Consider the following 25833-nt stretch of genomic DNA (forward strand, 5'->3'; position numbering starts at 1 on the left):
GGATTCGCATGAGGATCTGAGAGAGATGGCGTAGTAGATGGAGGCGGCGTCGGTAAAGATGACGAAGAGTGAATCGGAGCAGAGACGTTAGGCTCCATGATTCAATCGAGCAAGAAAAGCGATTCCCGGCAAAGAGAACACGAATCAAAGGTCAATGAAGGTGAAAGAACAAAGAAAGAAAGACGATGCGAGCAGCAATCCGAAGGAAGACGATGATTTGAGAACAGAGATGATCGATAAGAACGAAGATCCTCGGATCATACGCAAGACTCATCACCAAATCGAGCTGAGGAACGAGTAAGGTCGCAGCGGAAGAGATCAGAGAGGCTCTGATACCATATTAGAGCTGATAAAGCTCGAGCTCGAGCTCAGTAACGATGGTGAAGAGGGAAGACGAGAGAGGCAAAGTTTGTTTCAAACTGTAAAAATGTATTTTCTCTGTTAATTGTAACTGAATACATGAGTCTGTATTTATATACAAGTAGACCGGTTTAATCATATTTACATAACCCGGTTTAACCAAACTATATAACTCTAATAAAGACAAAGAAACGCGATGGTCTTGTGTGTAAATAGCAAGGATTGGGAGCAATAGAAAATTCTTTGTTTTTGCTTTTATCCTTCAGTTTTGTGTAGAAACAGAGATACTACTCGACTATTGCGACTCGGGAATAATTTCTTCGGGCTTCGTAAATACTATGGGCCTAATGGGCCTCCTTTCTTATAAGGTTTGACTTTTTCTAGAGGGATATTTTGGGTATTTCAGGTCTTATGATTGGACTGGTTGTTATATATATATATTCCACAGAAAAATTCAACGGTCTGCCAATTCGCGGTTATTACGTTTGCGTTCTCTTCTCCTTTCTCGTTACGGACTCGTCGTCGGAGACCCAATCGCACCGGAAGGTCTTCTGAGTAATCGGAGCTGATTTGATGGAGAGTTTGATTTCGCTTGTGAATAAGATACAACGAGCTTGTACGGCTCTGGGAGATCACGGCGAGGGAAGCTCCCTCCCGACTCTCTGGGACTCCTTGCCTGCCATTGCCGTCGTCGGTGGTCAGGTTTGCCCTCTTTAACTTGATTTTTGCATCTCGGTGATCTTTAGATCTTGTGCTGCATTGCCTCCTTCTCATTCCGTAAACGAGAAGGCAGTGCGTAGAAATAATATCTGATCTCATTATTCAGGATTTTAGATCTGATCGCAGATTCATGATGTTTGATGATTAGTTTCTCGATCTCATCGAAAATTTGTGAAATCATTTTTGATATTAATCAAATCTGATAGTGTATTGTATTTTCTGATTCAATTTGATGAATTTATTTATAGAGCTCTGGAAAGTCTTCAGTGCTAGAGAGCGTCGTGGGGAAAGACTTTTTACCTCGTGGAGCAGGTAAAGCTGGCTGATTTAAAAAAACGATGTTTAACTCAATTTTGATCTAAGCATTAACAAATGTCTTCTTCTATGTAGGGATTGTTACGCGTAGGCCTCTTGTCCTGCAGCTTCACAGAATTGATGAAGGCAAAGAGTATGCTGAGTTTATGCATCTTCCCAAGAAAAAGTTCACTGATTTTGGTATTATATTCTTCTCTGTGACTAGATTCTTCTCGTCTCATCTCATCTGGTTTTCTTATGTTCATTCCTTCTTTATTGGTATGAAGCTGCTGTGAGGAAAGAGATCTCAGATGAGACTGACCGTGAAACTGGTCCCAGCAGCAAAGTTATTTCTACCGTCCCAATTCATCTCAGTATCTTCTCCCCTAATGGTATTCGAAGCTTTATACTTGCTATATTTGCACCAAGAAACATGTTCATGTTCTCTTTCATCTTCGCCACTTCCACTAAATTTTTTTATTTGTTTAAAAATGTACGCAGTTGTGAATTTGACACTGGTTGATCTTCCTGGTCTTACAAAGGTAGCTGTTGGTAAGTGAGACAATCTTTGTTTTATTCATGATAGTGGATCCATCCCCCAACACCAAGTCTCTTTATTGCCAAACATCAATGAAAACTTGGGGCTGATAACGTTGTAGATGGTCAGCCTGAAAGCATTGTTCAAGACATCGAGAACATGGTCAGATCATTTATTGAGAAGGTAACTCTCATTTGAAACATCAATGATGCTTATATCATCTAAAGGAATCTATGAGTTTACGGAAAAGTAACAAAGATTGGCCATTTATTTGTTGACAGCCCAACTGCATCATCCTAGCTATTTCCCCTGCAAATCAAGATCTTGCTACGTCTGATGCAATTAAGATCTCTCGTGAAGTTGATCCAAAAGGTGCCAGATTATTCCTTCTATAAATGTTTGATTCAACTGCCTTTCGAATTCACTTGAGCTTTCCCTTGTGAGATTTAAACCACTGTGACATGGTATGTATCGTTTTGATTCGATGGGGCATGTTATATATGGTTGAGTTACACGGTCGTCCCTACGTGGTTCCTAAGATGAGGATAATTTTATCATCTATAACAAACAAAGGCGATGTTCCATACACTTGATACGTGCTGATAGTATTTTGAATGAATTAATTCGTCTTATTTAATGTTTGCTTCGTTGCTCCTTTCAGGAGACAGGACTTTTGGAGTTTTAACAAAAATTGATCTCATGGACCAGGGCACTAATGCGGTTGACGTAAGTTTACTTTCATATGACATGAATGCATATCATGCTTTAAGACTATCTTCTAAACTGTAAACAACTCATCTCTAATTACATATGAGCGAAATTTGAACAATCACTTAGTCTTCTAAATGTTTGGAGATTTCAGATACTTGAAGGAAGGGGATACAAACTAAGGTATCCTTGGGTTGGTGTTGTGAACCGGTCTCAAGCTGACATCAACAAAAGTGTTGATATGATTGCTGCTCGTCGGCGTGAACGTGATTATTTCAAGAGCACCCCAGAGTACAGTCATTTAACTGAAAGAATGGGTTCAGAATATCTAGGAAAGATGCTATCCAAGGTTTGAAAATAGCAATTCTTCTTTGGAACAAGCTATGGATAAAAGATTTTGTAGATTCTCTAAAACAAGCTATAACTTTTTTCAGCATTTGGAAGTTGTTATCAAGTCTAGAATCCCTGGACTTCAGTCTCTTATCACAAAGACGATCTCCGAGTTAGAGACAGAGCTGAGCCGTCTTGGCAAACCTGTAGCAGCTGATGCTGGTGTAAGTAACTTACATTTTTCATTATTTGGTTCTTTTATTTTAATACTCACTCTCTTGAGTGCAGGGAAAACTGTATATGATCATGGAGATTTGCCGTGCTTTTGATCAAACGTTCAAAGAACACCTTGACGGCACGTGAGTGATCTCTTCGAGATATTATTACTATTGCAAATTTCTGGCTCTATGATTATTTAATACTAACAACCTCACAGACGGTCAGGTGGTGAAAAGGTAAACTCTGTGTTCGACAATCAATTCCCAGCTGCAATTAAAAGACTGCAGTTCGACAAGCATCTCTCTATGGACAATGTGCGTAAACTGATCACTGAAGCAGACGGATATCAACCGCATCTCATAGCTCCTGAACAAGGTTACCGCCGTCTCATTGAATCATGCTTAGTCTCCATTAGAGGCCCAGCTGAAGCAGCTGTTGACGCGGTTCATTCTATTCTCAAGGATCTTATCCACAAATCCATCAGCGAAACATCTGTAAGAAAAATCTCTCCTCAACAACCACAAAACACAACAACAATAACTACACCATTGATTCATGATTACGTGTTAAATCTCTTTCACAACAGGAGCTGAAGCAATACCCAACACTGAGAGTTGAAGTATCAGGCGCGGCAGTGGATTCACTGGATCGAATGAGAGACGAGAGCAGGAAAGCAACTCTGTTGCTAGTGGACATGGAGTCTGGCTACTTAACAGTCGAATTCTTCAGGAAGCTCCCACAAGATTCTGAGAAAGGAGGGAATCCGACACATTCGATATTCGACAGGTACAACGACGCTTACCTCAGAAGAATCGGTTCCAATGTTCTGTCTTACGTGAACATGGTCTGCGCTGGATTGAGAAACTCCATCCCGAAATCCATCGTTTACTGTCAAGTCCGTGAAGCGAAAAGAAGCCTTCTTGATATCTTCTTCACTGAGCTTGGCCAGAAAGAGGTAATTGATAACCATGTTGAAACAAACTTAACTAAGTTACTATGCATGTGTAAGAATCTGAACTGGTTTGGGGATGAAACAGATGAGTAAGCTGTCGAAGCTGTTGGATGAGGATCCTGCGGTTCAGCAGAGAAGGACTTCGATTGCAAAGAGGCTGGAACTGTATCGAAGTGCTCAAACAGATATTGAAGCAGTTGCTTGGTCCAAGTAGAGAGACTGTTTCTTTATGACACGTTCTTTTTTCCATTCTTTTTTCAAACATTATTACACGTTCTTTTATCTCTATTTTGTCACTGTTTAATTTTATTCGTTGTTCGAGTTAACATTGTTTCAGAATAATAAGTTTTGTCAGACGATAGACATGTTTTTTTCTGGGGAGGGGGAGGGGGGATGAAGATGGTTTTTCAAATTAATGATGTGTGATGTTATCAGGAGTAACGGAACAAACAATGTATGATGTAATCTCCTCTCTGTTTCGGTCTATATGCAGAAGAAGCAAAAGAGAGACAAGGAGAAAGAAGACCAAGCAGAACTGCCGATAAAATGATGAAATTTAAGTAAAAAATGGAGATGCGGGGAATCGAACCCCGTGCCTCTCGCATGCGAAGCGAGCGCTCTACCATATGAGCTACATCCCCTTGATGATTGTTTTGGTAGGCAAACTTATTAGTCTTATTATGTTCTACATGAAAAGATAACATTACATTTCTAAACGCAAACATCTGATTACCAAATGAAACTTCTGTAAATGCAAATTGCTGGTTCATGTGATCTGGAAAAATACAAAAGATACATGAACGTCAACACAAATGCAAATATTTTTATAAACTTCTAACAAAATCAGATTTTGCAAGTTGTAACAAGAAAAAAGAGCACACAAACGCAAAACAATCAATAATCCCATAATTAAATGCGTATGTGCGATTGGTTATAATAATTGAGGCGGCAAAGGTTTATATCACAATAAGGAAAGTTTTAGAAACTAAAAAAAGTTTGTTGCTTATTGTAGAGTTAACTTCGTTTCTAAGCTCTGTTCCAATATCACACCAGGCCCAGCAAATAAAAGGAAAAAGAAAAGGACTATTGCTGATCGTGGCACCATCCTGACCAAAAGAGAGATGATTCAGATTTAAGACTATGGCTGCTCCACTTCCCCCCACTCTGGTCCAGTTACGACCCCACTGTCTCTCCCATCGCATCTTTGGCATATCTCTGTCGGTTCACGTGTCTATTTAATGACCAAGGGGACATAATAAACTGTCCGATACTTAACCATTGAAACATCAACTCCATCATCTCTCTCAAACTCCAAATCCAGGATGAGATTTTAAACACACAAATTTGGTGATTATGATTGCTCTCCATCTTCAACCACTTTCACCACCAAACTCAATCACTCTTCTTCTTCATTGCCCTTCTATCTCCACTCTTTACTCCTCGTCTCTGCTTCGATCTTGGCCATGAGAACCCTCTTCAGATTTTACATCCTCTGTCTTTTACTCGGACAAGATCTACCTTTTTTACTTGCAGATGACGTCACCCAAAACCTCTGTTTCACAAACCGATTATCCGACTTCCTCCCTCCACCGTACAGCAACATCTCCGACTCCATGACATGTACACCTCTCTGGAACACATTCGTCTTAAGGGTAAACTTTAAAAACCATTCCTTTTACACATTCACCCCCACACAAAAAAAAACAATCTTTTTATCCAATTCCTCTGTTTTTGCAGTACTCAGAAAACAGAGAAAATGTAATGACGATCATAGTCTCGGCATTATACACAACCGGGTGGGTTGGGATCGGATTCTCCAGAGACGGTAAAATGGTGGGGTCAAGCGCGATGGTGGGGTGGATCACGAAGAAGGGTCATGCTAAAATCAAGCAGTACTATCTCCAAGGAACAGAGAGAGACCGAGTTGTACCTGATCAAGGAGAGTTGCAGTTGGAGAAAGTTCCTCCGGTGGCGGCTCTTCACGGAGCGATGATTTACTTAGCTTCTAGCGTTTAGCTCAGCTTATCCTTCCAAGCTTGGCCGTTTGAGTAAGCATGATGATAAAACTACTGCCATCGTCGACTTCTCCAAAGGTATTGATCCCAACATGACTGTGGTTTATGGTGATTGTGAAATTTATAGTGATTGTGAAATTTATAGTGATTTTTATTAAATAAAAATCCACTATACTGTAAATATGAAAATTTGAAATATTTATTGCATTTAGATGTACTACCTGAGTTAATAAATATTTCAAATATTATATTTTGCAATGTTTTGTTATGAATTTAAAGTGTTTTGATGAAATTTCATTAATATTTTAGATCTTATTTTTTTCAAAAATTTAAAACCATATCCAGAAGGACCAGAATCATATAAAAATTTACTAAAAAAATCATTCTGGTAGATGTACTATCAAAATAATATCAGATAAAAAGAAACAAAACTAAAAATTGTGTGAAAACGAATATTTTACATGCAAACTTTGCATAATAATATAGTCCATTCACTCTAGCCTAGAGTTAGACTAGCTAGAAACAGGGGATACTGCGATACTTATTTTATTGTTTGTTCTTGGTCAATTTAGCAAATGGAGTAACATCTGTGGAAACGACAACTTCTACGGAGAAGACAAAACATGGAGTAATGGCGATAATCGGATGGGGCTTCTTACTTCCTCTAGGGGCAATCCTCGCTAGATATCTCAGACATAGAGACCCTCTTTGGTATTACCTTCACATTTGTATTCAGTTGACTGGATTTATCTTCGGTTTAGCCGCTGTTATCCTCGGGGTTCGGCTCTACAGTAGGATACAACCAGATATACCTGCACATCGAGGCATTGGGATCTTTCTTCTAAGCCTCAGCATTCTTCAGGTTCGAGAATCCAAGACCTGGAGCTTAAGAATCAACTATATATAGGTTGTAAGTTTTGGTTGAACATGCATGCTTGTGATATGTTTTGTAGGTTTTAGCTTTTTTTGCGCGTCCGCACAAGGAGACAAAGATGAGGCGGTATTGGAATTGGTATCATCATTGGATTGGGAGAATCTCTTTGTTCTTTGGAGCAGTGAACATTGTTCTTGGGATTCGAATGGCTAATAATGGAGAATATGGATGGAAAATAGGATATGGGTTTGTTCTGGCTGTGACATTACTTGCTTTTCTTGTTCTTGAAATATTCAGGATTCGTGGCTATATTGGTACGCCTTCTTTTGTGACACATCCAAGTTCTACTAGTGTTTGATTCTAGATCCTCTGTTTCTGTACACACACATCTCTCTTGGATTTTGTTGGCTAAAGTCATAATGGTCCTTTAATTTATAGTCATTGATTGAGTTTTGTTTAAATTAGCACGGTGGAATTTATTCTTTTCTTTTCTGAAGGTTTGTCTTTTTTTCTTCTTGACCTCTTTTTGTTGTCAATTTGAATTGTAAAGTGAAGTTTTCAAGGTTGCTTTTCACACACTTCATTTTTATTATCATGAGAAATGAGTTTCATGAGTAAGTTAAATATTAATGTAGGAAAAAGAAATGAGTAAGTTTCGTGAGTTTCGTGACAAAAAAAAAAGAGTAAGTTATATATTAATGTAGGAAAATGGCATGAATATATCTCAGCTCAATTCAAATGCGACAATTAAAGGTTACATTTAAAAACTCTATATATCAACTCATTTAATTTTATTTTGTATAGTTAAATTTTAAGTTGTAGCCAATATATCTTCCATCAGCCAAATTAAATTACTAGTAAAGTAGTAAGGAGAATTGCCAAGTGTGACTCAAAACTTGGAGTCAAACCCAAAAGAATACCCAAACTTGGGTCAAAGGCAAAAGTAACCTAAAAGGCTATTGAAATTACAACTATCTCCTTGTGAACAAACAAAAAAACGGATTTCTTTTTACGTTTCTACCCCTCGCAAGTCGTCTGTTTAGACGACTTGAAAATAAGTCGTCCAGACGATTTAACTTAAAGTCGTCTGGACAGTTATTCTTAAACATAATTTTAAAATTTTGTAAAAAATATTTTGATAAGTGAAAAATTGGAATTATGTAATTAACATATGTCTTAAAAGATATAAATTAATATATAACAAATTTCAATTGTTTTCAGCCCAGATGAGTGAAAGTAGTGAGTCATGATATTCTTTAGTTTATGTTTCATCAACATATGTTGTAGTATTGTATGTGTTCTTAGGGTTAGATTTTGGAAAGCATTAAAATCGTTTTTGAAATTTTTTTAAATTACCTAAGCGTGTTCATTTCTGTGTATAGTAAACACTATTGAAGTATAATTTGATTTTATAACGTGGTTAGTAAGTTAATTTAGTCATTTTAGTTTAGGAATTCATTTTAGGGTTTGGGACGACTTAATATTTAGTCTTCTGTGCACAGACGACTAAATATTAGGTCGTCTGATGTATATTATCAGCCAGAATAAGTCGTCTAAACCGGACCAAACCTTAAAGTTTACCAATGTACTTTTAAAGCTAACCGGATTATTTACCCAATATATAAGGTGATTTTTGTTTTTGTTTCATTTTCCGCGAAATTCAGAAACCCTAACAGTTCTCTCTCACCGGCGATATCAAAGGCGATCCGAATTCCCACTATTTCCGAACAAACCATCGTTCTCAACGTCGGCTATCTATCTCACTTCATTCTCACCGTTGTCGCCGCAGCTTCTTCTAACCCTAGCGCCGCCGATTCCTCTAAACCCTAGCGCCCCCGCTTCCACTATTTCTGAACAAACCGTCGCCCTCGCCACCGTGCTCACCAACGTTCTCACCGCCGCTTCCTCTAAACACTAGCTAGCACCGCCGCTTCTTCTAAACCCTAGCGCCGCCGCTTCTTCTCTGTAAACCGTAGCGCCATTTCTCTGTAAACCCTAATGCCGGTAAGTCATCAATCTCGAGGAAAAAATGAACATAAAACATTGTCTCTATCAATTTACTTATTCTCACTGTTTCACGTTTATTTTTTCAGACATATAACCACAATGACGAGTACTCCAACTTCTTCTGCGACTAATCAGGTCCGCTTGAAATTTTTCTACTGGAAGACTTGTAAGTAAGTCGTCTGGAAAGTCTTCCAACTGGACGACTTAGTAGACGACTTAAATATAAGTCGTCCATTTGGAAGACTTTCCAGACGACTTAAATATAAGTCGTCAACTAAGTCGTCCAGTTGGACGACTTTCCAGACGACTTATATTAAAGTCGTCTACTAAGTCGTCTGGAGTAACAATTAAGGCGTGATTGATTTAGCTTGTGTTCTGACTTCTATTGTTGTCTTTGATTATTTTGCAGACAAAAGGATGGATATTCCAGAACTCCCCCGTAGGTTATACACATTAGGGGAAGAGCCAAAACCCCAACATAGCATTTCGTATCATACGGATAACAAGAAGTTGCATACTTCTCTTAGAGAAGCTCTCACTGATGATGAATTTGAAGAGCTCAAGGAGTCGAGATTGGGAGTTTTCATCAAGTTCAAGGAGCAGGGATTTGGTTGGGCTTCAAGGCTGGTTCACTACATGCTCTGTTTAAAGCTGGACATTAAGAAGAAGTACGAGATGTGGTCTCTCGTTGGTCCAGAACCTGTGAGGTTTTCAGTGTTAGAGTTTGAAAACATCACTGGTCTAAACTGCGAGTACATCGAGGACCTTGAGACACCAAAATGTGAAGTTACCAAAGAGATGGTTTCTTTTTGGGGGATGATGGGAGTTCATCTGGAAGCTGGGCCAACTACTGATCAGATAATAGCAGCACTGAAGAGATGCGGGGATTGGTCCACGGAAGATCGCAAGCGGCTCGCGTACCTTTCCATCTTCACTGGATTCATTGAAGGGAGAAAGTTTTCAACCGCTACACGATCTACTCTGGCAAGGCTAGTGATGGATTTAGAACGGTTTGAGAATTATCCATGGGGGAGAGTCGCGTTTAAGGTGCTGATGGACTCTTTGTGGAACAAAGAGATTACTGGCTGTTACACCGTGGATGAGTTTATACAAGTTCTTCAGGTCTGGGCGTACACTGCTATTCCGGGAATGGGTGCTAGTATTGGTAGTCCCAGAGCAAACAATCCGTCTCCACCGATTCTGGCTTACGAGGGCAGCAGAGGCCGCAGATTCATGAAAGCTGCTATCTTGAGTCAGGTACCTTTCCATCTTCACTTAATTAAGTTGTCTGGAAAGTCTTCCAGCTGGACGACTTAGTAGACGACTTATAATAAGTCGTCTGAAAGGTCTTCCAGCTGGACGACTTAGTAGACGACTTATAATAAGTCGTCTGGAAGGTCGTCCAGCTGGACGACTTAGTAGATGACTTATAATTAAGTCGTCTATTTAGTATTTTGTTTCAAATATCTAACTCGATTCTTCTTCTATTTACTGCAGACCCGCGTGATCAACTTTGTTGAGAAGGACATTAGTGAAATGTGGCCAAAATGGGACTCTGAGGTTGAGGACGTGCCCGCGGAGAACATCATTAAAGTTATGTATGATCGGAGACCGTGGAAGTGGACCATGGATTGCTGGGAAGTCACTGGTACAAAACCTAAGTTTGTGACTCCATCGAAAAGAGCCAAAGAGATGGTTGTGGTGGAGGTGGAGGAGGAGGAGGAAGACAATCAGAGACCTCGGAAGAAAGCTCGTAAAGTGGCTCCTAAAGAGGCTCCTAAAGAGGCTAGAGAAGAGGCTAGAGAAAAGGCTAGAGAAGAGGCTAGTTGGGTGACCAGAGAAGAGTTGGAAAATATGTTCAAGGATTTAGTTGACATGATGAAAGATGGGTTTAAGAAGTGCATCAGGGAGATTAGGAAGATGTCCGATAGATTGGAAGCTGTGGAGAAGAAGGTTGGTGTCACCAATCAGGCTACCCCTCAAGCCAAAGAAACCGGGGTTAGTAACAAACAGCCTACCCCTCAAGCTACAGAAACCGGGGTTAGTAACAAACATGCTACCCCTACACCTCAAACCAATCAGCATACTCCTCAAACCAGACAGCCTACTCCTCAAAAGGATCAGCCTACACTTCAAACCAATCATCCTACTCCTCAAACCAGACAGCCTACTCCTCAAAAGGCAAAGCCTACTCTTCAAAAGAAACATCCTTCTCCTCAAACGAAACAGCCTACTCCTCAAAAGAAACAGCCTTCTCCTCTGCCCAAAGAGGTTAGTATCAAATCCTCTCCCAACAAGAATTAAGTCGTCCAGGGTCAACTAGTCGTCCAGACAACTTTTATTTAAGTCGTCCAGGGTTAACTTGTGTGCATCTTTTATTGCAGAGATTGTTGCCGGAGGATACAGCAGATGAGGCGATCTCGGTATATAAGATCTTGCCGGAGGATAAAGCAGATGGTGTCACCTCCAAAGAGATTGTTCCTCTCACTTCCACTGACCAACCGAGCTTCGCTTCCAACGATCAACAACCGAGCTTCGCTTCCACCGATCCAAGCGTTCCAGTTTCAGAACCGAGCCTGGTTGTATTGGACAAAACAGCTCCCACTGCTTCTGTGCGTGCAAGGAGTGAACGAACGAAGAAACCTGCTCCCACGCAGATATCTCCTTATACGGCAGAGAGAAAGAAACTCCTTAGGGTGGCAAAGTATAATCCATTTCCCACTCTAAACAGACCTAAGTTGAAGGAGCTCGCTGATTGGTTGAAAACTGATCCGTAAGTGATTGCTTTACCCATAATAGCTTGATTTAGTCTACCAAAACTGATTGCTTTTTTGTTTGCAGTCATTATTTCACTAAGCAAGAGGACAAACCATGTACATCACCAACTTGGTGGTATCACATCCTCCGGACACCCAAAGGATGGCTGGAAGACGTAGTAAGTCTTCTGCTTATCTTTAAGTCGTCTGGTAACTTGTCTTTGTATAGATTTGTAAATATATAAGTCGTCTGGAAGGTTTTCCAGCTGGACGACTTACCAATAAGTCGTCTGGAAGGTTCTCCAGCTGGACGACTTACCAATAAGTCGTCTGGAAGGTTTTCCAGCTGGACGACTTACAAATAAGTCGTCTGGAAGGTTTTCCAGCTGGACGACTTACAAATAAGTCGTCTGGAAGGTTCTAACTTGTATTATTTTATATGCAGCATATAGATACTTGGATTAATGTGCTGAGGCAGAGGTATCAGGAGAACCCACAAGCTTTCCGGAGCGAGCGAATGTGCTTCCTGGATCACAACTTTTCCCAGTCTTGGAGAGACCAGTATCTGTTCTTCAAAGCATCGGAACCTGATCACAAAGGTTTAGGAAGAATGCTACCTGGTGGAGCGTCGAGTTTTTATGACGGATCAATGCCTTCATTTTGCCAATCAAACAAGAAGTGGGGGGAGGACATTGATGATATCTATGCGCCAGTGAACTTGGACAACAAACATTGGGTTGCTATTTGGATATCGATCCCTAAGAGACACATAGTCGTCTGGGACAGCATACCTACATCTAGCATACCAGAAGCATGGGATGAGATAATGGAGCCTTTTCTCGAGATGGTCCCTTATCTGCTTGTTGTGTGCGCAGACACCGACGAATTACGGGTCAAATACGGGTTGGACATACAAGTGTGGAGATATGCAAACCAGCATGTGTTCCAGCAGCTATAGCATGAGAGCAAGGTATTTTCTCTACTCCATAGACACCGCAATCACACTTTACATGTTCCAAATCAACCACACAGTCCATTTTGCCACATTTGACAAAGAAACGCCATCCATCAATTGGTTCGACCGTCATCGTATCCGCTATCTCTGATCGAACATCAAGCAAGTATTCAACACCCCGGCTATGTTCAGTTGGGAGACTCAAAGCATCTTGTCTCCTTTTCCAATACCATTTTCCTAACTTCTGCCTTATGAACTCCAGCAGGAACGGAATCAGAAATCCTCTTACTCGCTTCAGTGCAGAATTAATAGATTCAGCGATGTTGCTTGTTTTTATGTTGAACATGTTCCCCTTACAATAAACCCTTGACCATAGCCTGGCGTCGGCCTTCTCCAAATACGTTGCAAGTTCCGGGTTTGCACTCCGTATCTCAGCCATGTACCGGTCAAAATCGTAAACCGTGTGCGCATAAGCAGCCCCTTTCACCAAGTACATGAGATATTTCCCTTTAAACTTTTTGACAATGTTATCTTGAAGGTGATAATAACATATTCCTCGGGTTGCCCTAGGAAACATCTTCTCACACGCACTTTTAATGGCCGCGTGCCGGTCGGAGACTATCACCAGAGGCTTGTCATGAGATATACAACTAGCCAATTTTGTGAAAAACCATTCCCAAGAAGGTTCATATTCAACATCCACGATCCCAAAAGCCAATGGAAATATCTGAAAATTGCCATCTTGTGCGGCTGCAACTAACATAACACCTTATTTTCCACTTAGGTGAGTTCCATCCACCACAATGACCTTTCTCTGATACTTAAAACCTTTGATAGAAGCTCCAAAAGAGAGAAATAGATACTTAAATCTTTTCATAGAATCAAGTTCTATAGCCGTGATAGAATCATGATTTGCAATGGAGATTTGCTCGAGATATGAAGGCAGACGCGAATACCCTTCTTCTGTTGATCCTCTCACCAATTTTTGTGCATATAACAGTGCTCTGTATGAAGTGGTGTAATCAAGCGTCATGCCAAACATGTTCCTCATTGCATCAATGATATGCTGTGGAGTTATCCCATCAATGATTCCAACACGATCAATGAAAAGACTACCAACATACTTTGGAGTATAGTGTCTCCGCTGAGCGATTCGGTCTCCAATTGAGCATAAATGTTTTTCCACATACTTTGTTACCCAAAACGTGTTTGTCCCATGTTTCATACTCGCTCTGATCTTCCATCCACAACCGTTAACCCGACATATTGCCACAAGGAGAGTTTGCGTTGATTTGTATATTCTGAAAGAAAACTTATCCCTCACTGCTGTCAACCGCAGCTCTGAAAGCAGTGCATCTTTGCTAACAAAACTCTGGTTGACATAGATGCTGGTACAATCCGATTTTCCTCCTTCAATAGCATTTGTCTTAGCATATGTATTTTCAATTTCTTCAAAACAAATATTATCATCATTTTCCTCGTCCTCATCTTGAACCTTTCCATAAAGACTGTAATCCCCACCATTCTGATCCGTTTCACCAACAATAGTGTTATCAGCATCCTCCTCCCCATTTTCCTCCTCCCCATTTTTCTCCTCCCCATCTTGATTTTCATCTTCAACAGACTCATTATCACCAACATCTTCAAAACATTCATCAGTTTCATCATTATCACCAACATCTTCTTCCCATTCACCAGCTTCATCATTATCACCAACATCTTCTTCCCATTCACCAGCTTCTTCTCTTTTCTCTGAAACCGTTTCCACCTTGCTGCGGCTTGATACACAAAGACATACTCTATGCGTTTTGAGTATCTCGAGCAAGTTTCGAACTTGTCTATCACTTGTAACATGAATGGGAGGACTGCCTGGAGTCATCATCATTTCTGCTGGTAATGAGTAGCTAATCTCCACAGTCACTGATCTCATGTCCAGGTTATAATCTTCTTGAGCCATTGCAACAAGTTCAACATGTGTTGAATCTTCATTCAATAAAAACAATCTTGCTCCTTTGAGATCATCAACCACAAAATCCCAACGGAAATCTCTCAACAACCATTCTCCATACACTGCATGTAACTTAAAAATCATCTGCAAATATTCAAAATAAAACACATTAGTAAACATAGAGAAAATGAAGAAGTTCAATAAACATTATCGCAGACGACTTAGAATTAAGTCGTCCAGAAGACTTAAAGGTAAGTCGTCTAAAGAGGTCACTTTTGCAATTGAAAATTAAAAGGGACGGCTTAATTCTAAGTCGTCCGGCTTTGTTTGTTAAAAAAAAAATTCAGACGACTTATATATAAGTCGTCTACGAGAAACGAGCTAGTTTTGCATTTGACCGAATCGTGTCAGATCTTTGACTATTTCTGGACGACTTATAATTCAGTCGTCTCTGGAAAGTAAAAATTTCAATATTTTATTCAAACTAGACGACTTACATGTAAGTCGTCCTAGGTTAATTTTGTAATTGAAAAATAAAACTTGAAATTTAACTTTCTCCAGACGACTTAACTAAAATTCGTCCAGCTAGACGACTTAATTTAAGGTCGTCCGGGATAATCAAGGTTTGACCAAGAAATTGGGAAAATTCTGGACGACTTTGCTTTCCCCGGACGACTTTAAATTAAGTTTTCTGACGGGACGACTTTATATTATGTCGTCTGGTAAAAGTTAAATTATGAAGTTTTATTTTTCAACTACAAAACTAACCTAAGACGACTTACACGTAAGTCGTCTAATTTAATAAAATATTGAAATTTTAACTTTCCCAGAGACGACTGAATTATAAGTCGTCCATAAATAGTCAAAGACCTGACACGATTCGGTCAAATGCAAAACTAGCATGTTTCTCGTAGACGACTTATATATAAGTCGTCTGGAGTGTTTTTTTTCAACAAACAAAGCTGGACGACTTAGTTTAAGTCGTCCGTTTGACCAGAAGACTCATCAGTAAGTCTTCTACATACAGATGACTTACTTGTAAGTCTTCTACGCGAACAGATTTTGAAAAAAAAATCAAATTCGTACCTTAAACTAGGTGAGATGACTTCGTTTGCACACAGGGTCTTCTCCAACCACCCAGAACCTCAAACGAAAGCAACCGTAAGTCAAAACGAAAGAAATATGGCTCTGTCAACCATCGCCCATATTTTGAATCAAAAGCTTGAGTTTTTTGGATGAATATGGAGAGAAAGTGAAAGAAATGTTGTTTTTAGTTCATAACAATTGAAACAGAGAGAATGTAAAGAGTTTTACGTGCATTAAAGGGCATTAAAAGCTCCAAACAGTTCGTACAAGGTTGTTCCCACTATTCATGGCAGTGGCAATATTGTAAATACTTGAATAAGATGAGGTTGAGACAGTAAAGAAACCATTTTCGAAAAACAAAAAAAAAATAAAAAGTTAATGGCATTTTCGTAGATAAAATGCAGGTGTGGGGTTAAAAACTCAAAAAAAAAATGAGTTTGAAGAAAATGTTAATTTTCTGTTTGACTTCAAGTTTTGAGTCACTTTTGCAAAAAGCCCAAAGTAGTAATCATAATTTGGATATTGAATCAATTGGTGTGAATAAAACATGTCTAAATAAAAATCATATTTTATAGGTTAATATTATTTAAATACTTAAAAAAATATTTTTAAAATTTTGAATTTTTATGAAATTTTTTGAAGTAAATTTTCAAAAATCTCAAATTTCTATTTGTTTTGATAAATACATATATACAACTGTGGTAACTGGAGTTAGGCCCGATTTCTATGATTAAAAATAGGCCCAACGTATATCGGAAGCATATGAAGCCCGAAAAGGCTTATCATATTTTATGTTTCTAACGTGCCACGTCGGATTTAATAAAGAAAATTTTCGACTTGGCGCTTCGGTAGACCTGAAATTTTCGCAATCTTCCCTCGTCCCCCAGTCCCTGGAGCCAAACACTGTTCCATTGGTCCGCCACATCAGCATAATCTAATTTCTCAATTTCGTTTAATTATAATTTTATCTGGCGAAACCGTGATTAAATTAGTAAAACAAATAAGAAAAATATAAATAAACCGACGGTATGTATGTAATGTATGTCTCCTTCTCCAAAGCACACGCTCACCACCAAACAGATCCTTCTCCTCCGCGTGCTTTCTCTCGCCGTCGATCATTAGGAGCTTTCGAGGTTTAGGTTTTATCTTCTCCGTTAGCGAAACGACTAATTTTCTCGAGAGAATTCTCCGAAGGTTTTCACGAGAAGGATTCGGTTCGTTTCTCCGTCGTTTCGACTCAACGATTTGGCGTTAATTTTTTTTTTCAATTTGACGTACGAGTTCGCGAATTCGTTTCCTAATCGAATTTGGGATTGAAGATAAGGTTTCGCATTAGGTATCGTCGCGAGAGGAATTGATACTTTTTCGAGGGTTTTTTCTGGAGGTTTGAGACTGCGAAATCCGTTGTTTTGGTGAAATTAGGGTTTTAAATCGCAATCTGGGTACTCGTTTATGTTGACGAGGTGAGAACTGGTGAGGTGGTGGGAGATGATTCTGAAACGGACCTTGACGTTCGAGGAGCAGAATCTGAAGCGGTGCAAAGTGGGTTCGGAGATTGAGTATGGGGGCAAAAAGGGGGAGATTATAGTGTACAGGAGGAGGAACAGAGCGAGCGTTGATCAACCATGTAGAGAAGAAGAAGAAGAAGCTGAGGATTGTTGTACGAGTAGCGCTGGCTCCTTGACGAGCAAAGAATCTCAAGACCAGTCCAAGTCCAAGTCCTCGCGGGGCAGCAGCAGAGTTCGAGTGGTTCCCTCGAGGTTTAACGATTCGGTTGTTGATGCGTGGGGGAACAGACGTCGCAAGGTCGAGTCGAAGGAGGAGTCTGGCCGTGGTGACGATGACGAAGAGGTTCGTGTAGTGAAGAAACTCAAAGGTGGCCAGGAGGAGGGAAGCTCGAAGGTGTTTCCACGTAAGGATAACGGAGACGGCAGCGAGGTGGATTTTGAAAAGGATGCGAATTTGAGAGTTTCGATGTTGTCTTCCTCCGACGACGCTAGTTCTTTCTTTGTGAGAGGTAAAGAGGAGTCTTTTGCCGAATCTGGGATTATGCCGAAAGATCCCGCGGGGGCCACGAGGAAAGAAGGAGTGTACAGACCAGAGAACTTTTCTGTCGGCGATCTTGTCTGGGCCAAGTGTGGTAAAAGATTCCCGGCGTGGCCGGCTAGAGTGATCGATCCGGTTTCGCAAGCGCCTGATGCTGTCTTGAAACATTGCGTCCCGGGCTCGCTTTGTGTCATGTTTTTTGGGTACTCGAAGAATGGAACTCAGAGGGTAAGAAACTAGTTTCTTCAAGCACTTTCCTTTTGTCCGATTGTTTTCTGAAACTACTGCTTATTTTTTACAGGACTATGGATGGATCCGACAAGGAATGGTGTTTCCGTTTACGGAATTTATGGACAAGTAAGTACTCGAGGCGCTCTTTCTGGAAAATCTCTCGGACTTGTCTATTTTTTACTGTTCCTTAGTCTTTTGTATCTTCAGATTTCAGGATCAGACAAACTTTTACAATAACAAGCCAAGCGACTTTAAGAAGGCCCTCGAGGAAGCAGTTTTAGCAGAGAATGGGGTTGAAGGTAGTTGTGGAGCTGCTGAAATCAGCTGCCCAGATTCCTATGCCACTGAATCCGACCAGGAGCATGGGCCTGCGCATAGATCTCAGGCACGCTTTCTTGATACCTATTCCTTTTTCGTTACATCTTCAAGTTTTTTTCTGTACTGATTTATTTGAGGAGAAAAAGCAAATAAATATTGGAAAAATTCTTACTTTCAAATTCAGCAGTCAGTTCTGTTCTGTTTCATAAGCATCTATATTGTTATATACTTTCTTTTCTAAGTCATGAAGGGACTATATATACGCATGGATGTGCCATTGGTATCCTATTCTCTCATAGTTATTAGGAATCCAGAAAACGATGTGCTGATTCAACTTTTTTATAGGGCTCGTGTCATGTGGACGTAAGGACCTGCGACGGCTGTGGCACAGTTATGCACGAATCACAACCTGAAGAGCTTTTATGCAAGCACTGTTCAAAGGTTCGTAGGAAATTTTCTTACTCTTCGGTTTTCTTTTGGTCAGAAGGAATTGAATCCAATTTGTTGTTACAGTTGTGGAAATCCAGTCAGTATTGTGGCATTTGCAAGAGATCATGGCACTCTTCAGATGGTGAAGATTGGGTGAGAATATTTTTGAACATGCTGGGTGATACTGGTCTGAGTGATTAGTTTTTAAAATCTATGTAGCTAACTTGATTGATGTAATAGGTATGTTGCGATGGGTGTGATATATGGGTACATGCTGGGTGCGACAACATTTCGAAGAAACGCTTTAAGGTGCAGTTATACAACTCCTTGAATATCAACTTTTGGAAAAGTACTTACGACTATTTTCTAAGGATTGGACTAATTTGATTATCATCTTAAGGAACTGGAGGACAGCAATTACCACTGCCCTGATTGCAGAGCGCAGCATGAGTGTGCGCCGACAGTAGTAAATGAACAGAACTCATTGTTCAAGTATGTTGCTCTCGCTAGACTCTTTCAAAAATATGCCGGCTCCTGCTTCTTGTTATTTCCATCACTTTGTTTCTAATTCCTTGGTCTGAAAACTGTCCGCACAATCTTTGTGAGACAGGTCTACAGAAAAAGCGACAGAGACTGAGCTGGCTGATGAGATTACTGTAGTCTGCAATGGCATGGAAGGGACATATATCCGAAAGTTTCATGTGTAAGTGTTATACGAGCCTTCCATTTTAATTTCCTCGTTTAGACAGACTAGTCTTTAATGAATATAGTTACAATCACTATATATAATAGTTGGTATTGCCTGCTCTTAAAATTATTTTTATTTGTGAACTACAATACACATCCTAGGCTTCTGTTATCAATTCCTGGAATATACTTTTTTTCAGAATTGAGTGCAAGTGTGGTTCATGTGGAGCAAGGAAGCAGTCACCAAGTGAATGGGAACGGCATACAGGCTGCAGAGCCAAAAAGTGGAAGTACAGCGTAAAAGTGAAAGGCACAATGCTAACTCTAGAAAAATGGGTACACCCCTTATAATACACGCTCATAAAGCTGGCCCTTATATATTATATATAGCCCTGAAATCTACTTGTAGACTTTTTTTGTATGTACGAGATTCAATGCTGACAACAATGTACTGCAGATTGCAGGATATAGTGCCCTCCCTGTAGAACAAGTAACTGCTGATTGCAGGATATTAGATAAGGAGATGATGCTCTCTTTGCTGGAAGGTAAATTTACAGCTCAACTCTTATGAACAGGCTTATCTTTTAGAGTTCATATTTGGCAGACTTGCTTACTACTTATTTCGTATGCACAGAAAAGTATGAGCCAGTTAATGCAAAGTGGACGACTGAAAGGTGTGCTGTATGTAGATGGGTAGAAGACTGGGAAGAAAATAAAATGATCATCTGTAACAGGTTACTCCATGCCCATTTTGGTTTTACTGAATTATACAGCCATTGTATAATTAAACATGGAGTCATAAATATCTAACTCATACGAACTTTTCAATGTGTCTTCAGATGTCAAGTTGCCGTGCACCAAGAATGCTATGGGGTAAGCAAAGCTCAAGATCTTACCTCCTGGGTGTGCAGAGCATGTGAAACACCAGATATTGAGAGAGAGTGTTGTCTTTGTCCTGTAAAAGGTATTATTACAGAACTAGCTCATTCTATTTTTTTCCCCATATTGCATTAGTGATAGCTTATTTTGAGTTTTGACTGTCTTGTCACAAGGTCACATTAATAATTACAGAGACGCTATAAATTGAACTGAACTTACCATTTCTCTGTACTTCTTTCTTGGATTTCAAACTGAATCTTCCTTCTATTTATGCAGGCGGTGCTTTAAAACCAAGCGACGTTGAGGGTTTGTGGGTTCATGTAACATGTGCTTGGTTCCGTCCCGAAGTTGGGTTTTTGAATCACGAACATATGGAGCCTGCTGTTGGACTTTTCAAAATTCCAGTAAATTCATTTCTTAAGGTAATAATGAGATAATGGAAGTAAAAAGTATAACCAATGCGTTTTATTATATTTTATAACATTTGACATCTGATAGTTCTATGAAATTATCTTTTAGTTTTGCAGAATTTGTAAGCAGACACATGGTTCTTGCGTGCAATGCTGCAAGTGTGCCACTCACTTCCACGTAATGTGTGCAGCACGGGCAGGTTACCGCATGGAGGTTAGTCTTTAATCTTTTGAGCCTTCGTTGTGCTTAAGATAATCTTCATTTTCATATTCATTCTCTAATTAAGGTGTTCTGTTAGTTGATCGTCTTAGTGTTGTGTAACTGATGCTGTTTTCTGTGGAAATATTAGATGCATTGTGTGGAGAAGGATGGTGTGCAGGGAACAAGGAAGTCAATTTACTGTGCTTTTCACAGGTTCATTGTTTTTCCGACATATTCTTTAATTGATCTTTTATGTGCGGATCGCCTGTAACATTTTAATCGCTATGTAGGAAGCCAGATCCAAACAGTAATGTAGTTGTGCACACACCCTCCGGAGTTTTTGGATCTAGAAATTTGCTTCAGAATCAAAATGGGCGCATAAAAGGTTCAAGACTTGTTTTGACCAAGAAGATGAAGCTTCCAGGTTCCGATATCCAACCCCAAACCGAACAGAGTCGTGATTCTCTTTCTGCAGCAAGATGCCGTATCTATAGTAGATCAAACACGAAGGTATGGGGTTTGGGGATCTCATTTAATCTTTGGACATTTGACTTCTCTTTTAATATTCTCTTGCTTTACGACTTCAATGAAATTTGGTACTTAATGTAACTATGTTACTGCTGATGTTTCAGAAGGTTAATCTGGAGGCGATACCCCACAGGCTGAAGGGACCAAGCCATCATTCTTTGGGTGCAATCGAGGATCTCAACTCTTTTAAGGCAAGTTTTCTCATTCAGAGCTCCATGCATGTTCATTGTTTCAATTCACTGGGAGTTTCTCTGAATACCTCAACAAGATCTTGATTTCCCTTTACAATTGTTTACTCCAGGAAGCAGATACCACAGAATTTACGTCATTCAAAGAGCGGCTAAAGCACTTGCAGGTAGATTTTTGAGTAAAAAAGAGTTAAAGAGTATTTTTTTCTTTCTCCATCTTGTTTTCATGTAATCTTATAAGCAATATTATCTTTGTATAGAGAACGGAAAATCTTCGGGTCTGCTTTGGTAAATCAGGCATACATGGATGGGGTCTCTTTGCAAGGAAAAGTATTCAAGAAGGAGAAATGGTATTCGGTTTACGTCGCACTATTCATCGATTTTAATGGCTAAAGTAAATGTGATGTGCTTTCTCTAAGGAAGTACTAATACTGAATTATTTGTGCAGATAATTGAGTACCGTGGGGTGAAAGTTAGGAGAAGTGTTGCAGATCTGAGAGAGGCAAACTATCGTGCTCAAGGCAAAGATTGTTATGTAAGTTCGTTCAGATTACTTGCTTACATTCATCATTATCCACGTCACGCTGCTTCTAATGGACAATTTTAATTTTCTTAAAACGCAGCTGTTCAAGATAAGCGAAGAGATAGTGATTGATGCCACAAACTCTGGAAACATAGCACGACTGATCAACCATTCAGTAAGTTAAATTCCCCACACACTAGAAACAAAACCTAGTAGTAACTAAACACTAATGATGCTCACTGTCTTGTTGTGTCAGTGTATGCCCAACTGCTATGCACGTATTGTGAGTGTAGGCGATGGAGAAGAGAACAGAATCGTCCTCATTGCAAAGACCAATGTCTCACCAGGCGAAGAGCTTACGTACCACTTGCTTTCTCTTCCCATTAAAATTCATATATCTTTCTTTTATAAGTTTGTGACCTTAACCATGAAAATCATATCGTCTACAGGTATGATTATCTCTTTGAGGTTGATGAATCTGAAGAAATCAAAGTGCCTTGCCTTTGCAGAGCTCCTAACTGTCGCAAATTCATGAACTGATCAGAGTTTTCTCAAAGTCGAAAGCATTCTTGCAACGGTTCTAGCAGCGGCTGATTCATGCTGACTTCTTTACAATTGATACTTGATTCATTGGTTAGGCGCCATTAAATAGTATGTCCGCCGGTTACCTTTCCCGGTCTAGCAATTTTGTAAATGTGTAGGAACCACATAGGCCACAGATGAAGACTTTACACATTTGATTTTTTAATCTACAGATCATCAAAAGTGTTGATATCTTTTTCATGTTTTACATAAATATTGTTTCTTAATTTCTATAAATTAAAACTCTAATTTTTACTTGACCGATAATAATAGCTTGGAAGGATCTTGTCGGTTTATCTACCGTCAGTTGATGGTAAACCGGGTTCGAAGTTCAAACCGGTTAAAAAATGTGTAAATCAAGTATTGACTCTTGAGAGGTGGGACCAGAAAGTTTGTTACAGGGACAGAAACGTCATTTGAGATTCAAAATTTTCAAATTCGCTGCGTCTCCTCCGCGGGTATAAACTCGCTAGTCACTACGAAGCGACTCAGAGCTATAACAATATTTTGAATCGGTTTTTAGTTTTAGTGAGATACTGAGTGAGGAGAGATGAAGACGAGATCCAGTGATGTTGTACAAAGAGCTGCTAACAGAGGGAAGAGGAAATCACCTGAGGGAGGCGACAATGGCAGAGGGAAAAGACGATCGGTGCAGAGCGACGAGCAGAAGAACGCTCCTCAGAAAGACGATTACGGCAGAGGGAAGAAACGAACGGCACCGAGCAACGAACAGAAGATCCTGAGAGGAATCCATAGCTGTGTATCTCCTCGGTGCTCTGCCTCTACTCGCCGTCGTCCCAGCTTCTCCTGGTATAATCTTCTTCTCTAGAACACACTCAGTCCCCGATTTGATGAACGAAATTGATCTGATCGCAGATAATTCTCTATGCGAGTTCGGCCTGAGCTCCGTTTTGATTTTGAGCTGTTTGTAAAGCGTTTAATAGATCTAGGATATAGAACTCTCGATCAATCATCTTCGTTAGCTTCTGGAACTGAAATCTCGTAATCAATTGGATTGTATGAGAAACAAACCGATGTTAATAATCTCGATTATTGTTTGTGACTGTGTGTGGTTAACGATCGATCGTATTTTGAAAACCGATTTGCTAGAAACTTGTCGGATTTCGAATCAGGAGGATCCGTAGAACTAAGTCTCTCTGCGTCAGATTCATGAGTCCGTTCTTATCAATTTCTATGTCGATCCAGGTTTGAGCAAGACGCATGGACATACATATCAAGGTTTCTGGATGGTAAATCGCTGGTGATGCTGGGAGCGACAAGCAAATGGTTTCACAAGACCGTAATGGAGGATTCTATTTGGAGGTTTGCCTGCTTGCGTGATCTTCAGGTGCCAAAGCCGTGTCTAGTTTCTTCAAGCTGGATTAAGATATATGCTTCTGCTTTTGGTAATTATTATTATTATTATACACCACATTTGAAACAAGAAAGAAGTATATAACATTTATGCCAGTTTCCGACTTATATAGTCTCAATACAAAAGGTAGATTAAGATATGTGATGATGTGTAACGCAGATGGGAGTCACTCTTACTTGTTCCATCAGAAGGAAAAGCACATTGGTCAGTCCCTGCGTTTGATAATATAGATATCAAGCCATATGGCAACTTCTTTGGCTCTCAAAGTACATCATTTGATGATCATTTTATCTGGTTTTGACAGACTGGATGCGTATTGGTGCCTTTACTCTCGACTCTCGAGTGTCACTCCTGACTGAGAGTTTGCGTGGTCAACTGAAAGTCCCAAGGGTTCAAGGAACCATAGAACAGATGCTGCACTCCACTGGTTCATGTATCATAAAAGACATCAGAACCGGTATCTGGATTGCAGGTAAGACTTCATAGCTGCTGGAACTTGTCCACAAACGAACATGTAACATGGCTTATCTTTTACTTCCAGATTTACAGCTTGTTCGTTGCCCTGTCTGTGACCTCAGTACCTGTGATGGTAAATGCGCTTATCAACTCAAATATGTTAGGAAATGATGTTAGTGTATCAGTCACTAAGTTGCAGACTAAGGCTTTTCTGTTTTTATTGTGTAGGAACAATGCAAACACTCGATACTAGGCACATCGAACTGTTCCTGAATGAAGAATACAAAGATGGAAGTTGGGACTACAATCTCATCGGATCTCATAAGTTACAGAAAGACACAAGTGCAGCTTGTGGAGCCATATTTGATCTCAAACACCTTAAAGCCTCTTCATCCTCAGGTAAGTTGGAGCGCAAGTTACACTTCTTATCTTATGCTCCTTTTCTCCTCTTTAAAACCTTTTGACTCTGGTTCACAACTTTCTTATGAATTGAAATCTTAATAGGTATTCTCCACCTCAAGTCTTGGACCGGAGAGCCAAATGATTCCCAACCCAAAGCAGTTGTCATAACCCACGCAGTGGCTGTCCACACAAGGTTACAGAAAAACGAAGGTATTATATATGTCCTCATCACTTTGCATAATCAACCATCTTCTTGAAGGAAAAAAAAGAAACAAAACTGTAATTATTTACATATCCAAATGCAGGAATCCTTGTGAAGTATCAGACGATGAAGGCAGGAACTGATGGTGACATTGTTGCCATCAGAATCTCCCAGCAGCTACTCTGAGTTCCTGTGTTATCAAGGTCACACAACAAAGCCTTAAGTATATCTCTGATATGCAAATCATTTTACTCTTCAGTAAAATACAACTCTACTTCATTATATGACTTTACATCTTTACAGTATATGTTGCAAAAATAGCCTGAGAGATTTGATTATTGAACTACTTGTCTACAAAACTTTACGCAACAATGAATATAAGAAAATGATTTAAGACAACCATTTTGTACCAAATTATGTATATATATATTCATTAACATTTTCCATTAACCACAAGTAGTTATAGTGCGTATATATATTCGTCATCATAATGACGTTCTCAAAACAATTCCATCTCCTTCTTCCCTCTACAAAACGCCTCAGAACACAAAAAGTTGCCACGGTTACTAAGAACAATGGTAAACTAAGAAGTGAGATAATGGAGAAGGGATTC

At 39.7% G+C, this 25833-nt stretch overlaps 4 protein-coding genes and 1 non-coding gene across 5 annotated transcripts; 4 read left to right on the forward strand and 1 right to left on the reverse strand.

The window, feature by feature from the left end:
* The first annotated feature begins 814 nt into the window (after window positions 1–814).
* Window positions 815–4491, forward strand: LOC108833792 (phragmoplastin DRP1B). The gene is made up of 14 exons (XM_018607189.2): window positions 815–1062; window positions 1329–1392; window positions 1471–1575; window positions 1662–1766; window positions 1876–1926; window positions 2034–2095; window positions 2194–2284; window positions 2574–2638; window positions 2775–2969; window positions 3055–3174; window positions 3239–3309; window positions 3387–3663; window positions 3756–4124; window positions 4207–4491. Exons 1-14 carry the CDS (start codon window positions 934–936, stop codon window positions 4333–4335), a joined length of 1833 nt encoding a protein of 610 aa, XP_018462691.1. The 5' UTR covers window positions 815–933; the 3' UTR covers window positions 4336–4491.
* Window positions 4492–4689: 198 nt separating this feature from the next.
* TRNAA-CGC (transfer RNA alanine (anticodon CGC)) lies at window positions 4690–4762 on the reverse strand. Its single transcript has one exon. It is a non-coding gene; the product is annotated as a tRNA-Ala (tRNA).
* A 613-nt stretch (window positions 4763–5375) lies between these two features.
* Window positions 5376–7588, forward strand: LOC108816854 (cytochrome b561 and DOMON domain-containing protein At3g61750). The gene is given in 6 exon segments (XM_018589415.2): window positions 5376–5553; window positions 5556–5773; window positions 5859–6124; window positions 6126–6214; window positions 6709–6998; window positions 7090–7588. Coding segments are annotated over 6 exon segments (1221 nt in total). The 5' UTR covers window positions 5376–5474; the 3' UTR covers window positions 7369–7588.
* A 9209-nt stretch (window positions 7589–16797) lies between these two features.
* Window positions 16798–23040, forward strand: LOC108816850 (histone-lysine N-methyltransferase ATX3). Its single transcript, XM_056990694.1, is given in 23 exon segments — window positions 16798–18036; window positions 18110–18165; window positions 18247–18424; window positions 18703–18798; window positions 18871–18939; window positions 19027–19095; window positions 19187–19278; window positions 19397–19489; window positions 19674–19809; window positions 19931–20018; window positions 20108–20207; window positions 20313–20437; window positions 20629–20774; window positions 20872–20976; window positions 21113–21177; window positions 21255–21474; window positions 21597–21725; window positions 21728–21847; window positions 21941–22030; window positions 22129–22215; window positions 22304–22378; window positions 22460–22563; window positions 22653–23040. Coding segments are annotated over 23 exon segments (3120 nt in total). The 5' UTR covers window positions 16798–17250; the 3' UTR covers window positions 22744–23040.
* Window positions 23041–23335: 295 nt separating this feature from the next.
* On the forward strand, window positions 23336–25582 carry LOC108831029 (probable F-box protein At3g61730). Its single transcript, XM_018604585.2, has 8 exons — window positions 23336–23595; window positions 23992–24191; window positions 24320–24364; window positions 24465–24632; window positions 24702–24749; window positions 24845–25015; window positions 25121–25228; window positions 25324–25582. Exons 1-8 carry the CDS (start codon window positions 23336–23338, stop codon window positions 25404–25406), a joined length of 1083 nt encoding a protein of 360 aa, XP_018460087.1. The 3' UTR covers window positions 25407–25582.
* The last annotated feature ends 251 nt before the right edge of the window (window positions 25583–25833 follow it).

Source organism: Raphanus sativus, chromosome 7, assembly GCF_000801105.2.
Source record: "Raphanus sativus cultivar WK10039 chromosome 7, ASM80110v3, whole genome shotgun sequence".
In the NCBI taxonomy this organism is placed as follows: Eukaryota; Viridiplantae; Streptophyta; class Magnoliopsida; order Brassicales; family Brassicaceae; genus Raphanus; species Raphanus sativus.